This window comes from Battus philenor, unplaced genomic scaffold (genome assembly GCF_028537555.1).
Source record: "Battus philenor isolate CCGP_79_NKW_IND1 unplaced genomic scaffold, ilBatPhil1.0.hap1 SCAF_19, whole genome shotgun sequence".
Lineage (NCBI taxonomy): Eukaryota > Metazoa > Arthropoda > Insecta > Lepidoptera > Papilionidae > Battus > Battus philenor.
The window spans coordinates 5,493,249-5,499,248 of NW_027181681.1; the positions used below are offsets into that span (position 1 = coordinate 5,493,249).

The 6,000-nt window shown below is 31.5% G+C and overlaps 1 protein-coding gene across 2 annotated transcripts in view; it reads right to left on the minus strand.

The window, feature by feature from the left end:
• Nucleotides 1–4,480, minus strand: part of Pka-R2 (cAMP-dependent protein kinase type II regulatory subunit) — a 28,239-nt gene extending 23,759 nt beyond the window's left edge. For both annotated transcript variants that reach the window (XR_011107480.1, XM_068764193.1), the window contains exons 1-2: nucleotides 3,943–4,480; nucleotides 1,239–1,429 (exon numbers count right to left, since the gene is read on the minus strand). Coding sequence is in view for 1 of the 2 variants with exons in the window: in XM_068764193.1 (XP_068620294.1) it covers nucleotides 1,239–1,429; nucleotides 3,943–4,156 (405 nt within the window). In the remaining variant the exon portion in view is untranslated. The remainder of the gene's footprint in view (nucleotides 1–1,238; nucleotides 1,430–3,942) is intronic.
• Nucleotides 4,481–6,000: the final 1,520 nt, after the last annotated feature.

Sequence of the window (6,000 nt, forward strand, 5' to 3'; positions counted from 1 at the left end):
ATTGCAATATAATTTGATGGTACGCAGAAGACGCTGCTGCCCATCCTCTGGAAACTTGTTTGTGGGCAGTGGCAATCGTATATAATTAATGCACAAAATATGAACTATATACTCAATTATGGCTATAATTGTGTTACAGTTACATACTGTAAATTAATTACCGTTGATTTAGTCTAAAACAAAATAATTTTAGAAGTAATATGCAAAGAAAATTACAATTTAACGAAACCATCCCATAAATCGAGTCAAGCCGAAATCGGGTGATACTACACTTGTGCCCACAAGTGGCCTCCCCAATCTTTTGATGCCACTTGCCAACTTGCATAAAACTTGCTGAAACATTTTTATATCAAGTATGACCACATAATTGATTTAATTAAGAATTAGCTGGGATGAAAGGAATTACAATCATAGTTAAAAGAAGACATGAAATTACAAATTAAATATTCAAACCAAACGTAATTCCGGACATATAGTTTAAATACATTAAAAATTTATGTATTGCAATGAAATCAGCGTTCGGAGAATTAGGAAATACCTTCCTGTTCAATATCAGGCTCTAAAGACAAAGGTCTATGACGAAGATGTTTTAAAACGAGATCTCACTTCGGGTCTCATTACCAAGCCATGGAGATGCACATGCTCCATTAGGGTCGTGATTTCTCTACGAAATCGAATCAGGATTGAAAGACTCCGTAGACAAAAGATAGTAAATGACTAGCACAGTGGATTGGCAAATTGAGATGGCAGTAGGTTGGCAAAACACATGACTGGCACGCAGACTCTGTGGCCGCAGAGGTCATAATTTTATGGAGTGGAGACCATCGCATCATGGGAGGTCCAACCACAAGGATATACAACCTTGTTAAAGTCTTCGAAACGCGTGAGATGTTCATAAGTCGCGTGCCACTGGTCCTACTGGAAATTTGAGAGGGAATCCAATGTTCAGTAGTGTACGTCTTTCGGCTGAAATGATGACGACGATAAACTTTGGCATCTAGGTACTTTGTTAAAAGGGGTTGGTGTTTAAAGGGAACACTATCAAAAGTTTTTATTTTTTATATAGTACATAAAGTCACACCTGATGAGGAAACTTACGATCTTAAGATACCTATGTACATGAGTCAATATCTATGTATAATATATGATTTAACGTGGATTCTGGCTCCGCCCACTTTGTGGTTAAGTGCCTTGGTTAACTGGTGAAATGATGATGATGCATTTAAAATTTTTGTTACCTGCTGCATCTGCTGTGCATCTAATGAACGGAACAGCAGAATTCCGCGAACAGCCTCAGCAAGACGAGCGCGCTGGGCATCCGACTTGGGAAACACAGCAGGGGCCCCCTCATCTGAATCATCTTCTTCTGGATCATAGGTCTCAGCAAAAACCGACTTACGACGGTTGTTGAAGCGCGCCACTGGCGGCTCTGGTGGAAATCACATTAGATCATTTACAAGACAAATCATGCACACAGGTTGATTGGTTATAGGTGAAAAAACTTTAAAAAGGACGCTGTCTCAAAAAAATCTCTCATGCCTCATAAAAATCAATCATTTCGGAAATGGCAGTGATCTGATTCAACAGACTTTATACTGAAAAAAGTTATTGGTTTGTCACAGTTCAACATAATTATTTAATTATTTAGAAGTGATAACCATTTTATTCAGGTTCAACGGAATAATGTATGAAAGCTTTAAAGCTTTTATATATACATCCAATCACCTTTATAATAATATTTTTTATCGCCATAAAATAAAATTACAATAAATCTCACTGATTAAACAAAACATCTAGTAGAATGAATTATGTAGGAATAACATTTTGAACTTTTGTGCTGTATTGAAAGAAGTTGTTAGAAGACTAGGTACAAATGATAAAAACTAATATATTTTTAGACAAAACTTATTGTCTAAGTATATCTGTATAGAGGAGGATGTAAAAACTTTAAAGGGGTGAATGCAAAACTCATTTGGTGTGAATTAATGTATGTACACCCTATTCATAAATCAATGGCTTCAGATATAATAAATAACATATTGATAACATAATAAAAGTGTTTTAAAAATTAGGATTCCTACATATCAAAATTTAATATAATTTACTAACTAGTCAGAAGTCATTGGCATGTTGCATTTCAATAGAATTTTGGAGTGATCAATTTGCACAAGGTGATTTAAAACAGGTGTAAAAGCTTTTTAAGATTTCTGCTGAAAAATAGCTATACATTCATCACTTTAAATCTTTTATATGTATAGCCAATCATTGCATAAACTCTTATTTTTTTTACACTTTTTTATACATACAAGGATTAAAATCCTGTTACCAAGTATATATACAAGTCTCTGAATGAGCATTGTTATCTGGTTTAACACAAATAGTTTGGAGGAAGTCAGATATAAGGTTTTATCTGCATAACCTTATAAAATGTTGTTTTCATTAAAAAAAATGTAATTTTGTTCTAAGAGAGGGGACAGCATTGTTGCTAAACATTACCCTGTATTAACTAATAGCTTGAAATTAAAAACAGGACTGCCTGAGTAAATGATTCATGATTTTTTTTGCAATCAATCACTGAATTAACACTTAGTATTTTTAATTTCAAACATAAAGTCTGACTATCCAATGGTTTAAATTTAAAATTTTAAGACCAATGTAGCTCAAACATAAACTACACTCATGTTACTATGAAAAACCTATTTAAACTAGAGAAAAATTATAAAATTAGTTATCTATCATATACTTATATCAAATAAACATAATTTGTATTGTAAAATTTCACTTTTAAGTCTAACTAGCACTTATTTATACTATTGTGTATAAACTCACTTCACTTTGCATAATTCACATAAAGAGAAATAAAAAGCAACTAACAAAAATCTTTTACATTCTTGCAATAAGCAGCAACATTTCTTTCCAATCTAGCAAAATTACAAACTGTTAAAAGAGCAAACAGGCAAATAGTATATGTATGGTAAACACAGAAAATTTATGTTTCAGCAAACAATTCCCTGAAAGACTTGCATATTAGCTCAGCTTGCCAAATTTTGGGCATTATGTTAGTAAAAAAAAATATTTATCTGTAAAACTAAAAGGTAAAATCACTAAAAAAATGAATTTTTCATACATAAAAGATAACATAAATGTGTTGGCATATCATTCAATAATTTTAAATGATTGATTACTCTGAAATCTAAAGTAAATTTGTTTAATTACTGTTCATGAATGTGGACCCTTCTGTAATACATGTCTACACCTAGCACAGAACTCAGGGGATTAAAAAGTTTTCCTATTGTATATGTATATATATACAAATAAATCTTGATTTTATTGAATTAGAATTATTCTTATTTCATGAAATGGCATCATGCCAGTTATTTCCCTGGAACTGATTCCAAGAAGATTATGTGGATAGTACATAAATTCACAAATAGAATATTTCCAAAGAGAAATAAGTAAACTAATAATTTACAAAATCAAGGTTTAAGTTTTAATACTTTTCTAAGTCACAACTTTATGATTAATGGATCATCAGCTCTCTTCAATTACACTAATGAATGTTGCCATTGCAAATTAAAATTTTAAATGTAACAAAATCAGAATCATGTTATTTATCACACTGCATATAGTAGCATCTAATATACATATATAAGGCATAACTATCAAGTATGAGTATTTCTATATAACATTACACAAAGAAATTCAATATATAATAAATTGTAAGAGAAAAATCTTAAATTTCAACTATTATGAATAATTTATGCAAGCGTTTAATGATTTTGAGTATATATTTATATATAAATATCCAGTTGAATTACATGGAAATGTGGATGTGCTACAGCTATTGCATTATAGCTCTACTAAGACCCACCTTTATGGCTACTGTTTCAATATTAATCTCGAGTCTGTGTGTTTGTGTGAGGAATATCAGAAAATGGGTACCTTCTTCGTCTGATATTATGGATTCATCGGGCGTGCCGGCGGATGGGCCCCTCACTATAGTCGTGGTCCTGTTGTTCTGTAACCTCGTGAAGAACTCGACGGCGTAGTTGATCACGTCGCCTGGTTGTTCCAGCAGATAGCTTATAGTAAATTCCAGTAAAATTTCTCTAAGGTCATCTGGGACTTGGATTCGACCGCCTTGAGGCCTGCTCATTTCTAACGGCGTCGCCTAGCTTTCTCGTTACTTTCCCGCACGGAGAATACCAAAGCGACTCTTTAGATTAAAACTTCATTACCATAGCTATTGAATTAGCTTAAGCGACACACCAAAGAACAAATCTTACGATGGGGCAGTAGCACTACATACAAACGTTAGTAATAAATAAAACCACACTATTAAACTAAGACTTTTTCAAATAATAGTCTGCGCTACAGGAAATTAAATATAATGACACACTTTTCAGAAAAAAATCCTCGTCCTCCAGCCTGACAATTATAAAATCTCCTTTCACTGAAAAGCAAAAATGGCGAATTTGGATTGCCCTACTTCACATCACTAATATTTCAATCGTTCAAAGTTCACGCCGTAGTTCATTTTTAAGTGTTGCTTGCTAAAATACATAATAAAGTGAATTATCTAATATTGTTTTGTCGCATATTTTTTCCAATCAAAATAAGGTATATGTCTTTGTAACTCAAATAATTATTAGTAGTTACATGTAAGATTATTACCCGCATATGATTAACGTAGAAAAACATGTTTTTCTTCTACAAAATATCGGGCGGCGCTAGGTGTTTACCTCATGATGAAACGTTAAAAATGTTATTGTTACAATATAAACTATTTTGTAATCTTATGTAAGATTAACAATATAAACAAAAATAAATATATGTACAATATATATACAACAAAACTATCGCAGCACAGTTTAATTTTTTTTAATATGCTCTTCTCTGTTAATATAACATATAGTAATAGGAGTATAGTACCTCGTTATAAAATAATCCAGTAAAATATCACTCATAGGTTATCTGTTTTAAAGGTATACAATGATTCCTGTAATTGTTTGGTATCACGGAAATTTTCGTCAGATATTATGTCATGAGGTGGGAAATAGGTTTCAAACCCACAACGAAATTGAGTAATGTTACACATCCGATATTTTATCAGACTCCGACATTTTTTTTACACTTGAAACTGTGCTCGAGCAGCACTACACATTTTGCTTAGCCCACTTAGTCACCGGTATAGAAAAAGTTTAACACAACATGTATATAATAATTGCATAAAAAGTAGCTAATACAAAGCAATTTAAAAAAAAAACGTTATGTTATTGCAAGATAGCAATGAATAACAGATAATAAATTGTTTTTAAACTATTACCCTCGAGTATTAAATAAATGAGATGTAAGTGCAAAGGCGTGGTCTGTTACGATATATTTACCTTGAGTCTACTTTTTCGGTTTATAGGAAAAACGCAAAACTAATAAATATTTGGCATGTTCCGTTTAATGTGCCAGGATTTTTTAACAAGGAGTTTTAAGCAGTTTTGGATATCACAGGCATGAGATTATAAAATAATATTGCCATATGGCGCACAGCTATCAAAATCGAGTGAATGCAAATTAAATCTCTCCAATCGCATTTTTTCAAACATAAAATGGTTATTAATAAACATCAAATTTGATACTTTATTGAGATTACTTTTGTGCATTATGCTAAATAAAAAAAATGCTAAATAATTGCAGATTTAAATTTCAGAAACTGTAACGTGAACGAGGAAAATTATTTGCTATTTTATCACAGAGTTTTTATAAAATAGATGAATCGATATCTGTATGACAGAGATGTGCTTAATAAATTTTCTTTTAAAACTTTCATTCCATATAAATTCATTTTTTTTCACATAAGCACAAATTTCTGCTTGAAAATCCATTTTCCTTAACTCTTTTTATATTAGTAATTAATGGTTAAACAATGTGTAACTAAAAAACTTTAAAGTTCATTGATATATTTATTACTTGCTTAAGTAAATAAAGCTATAACAGTTTGTCCAA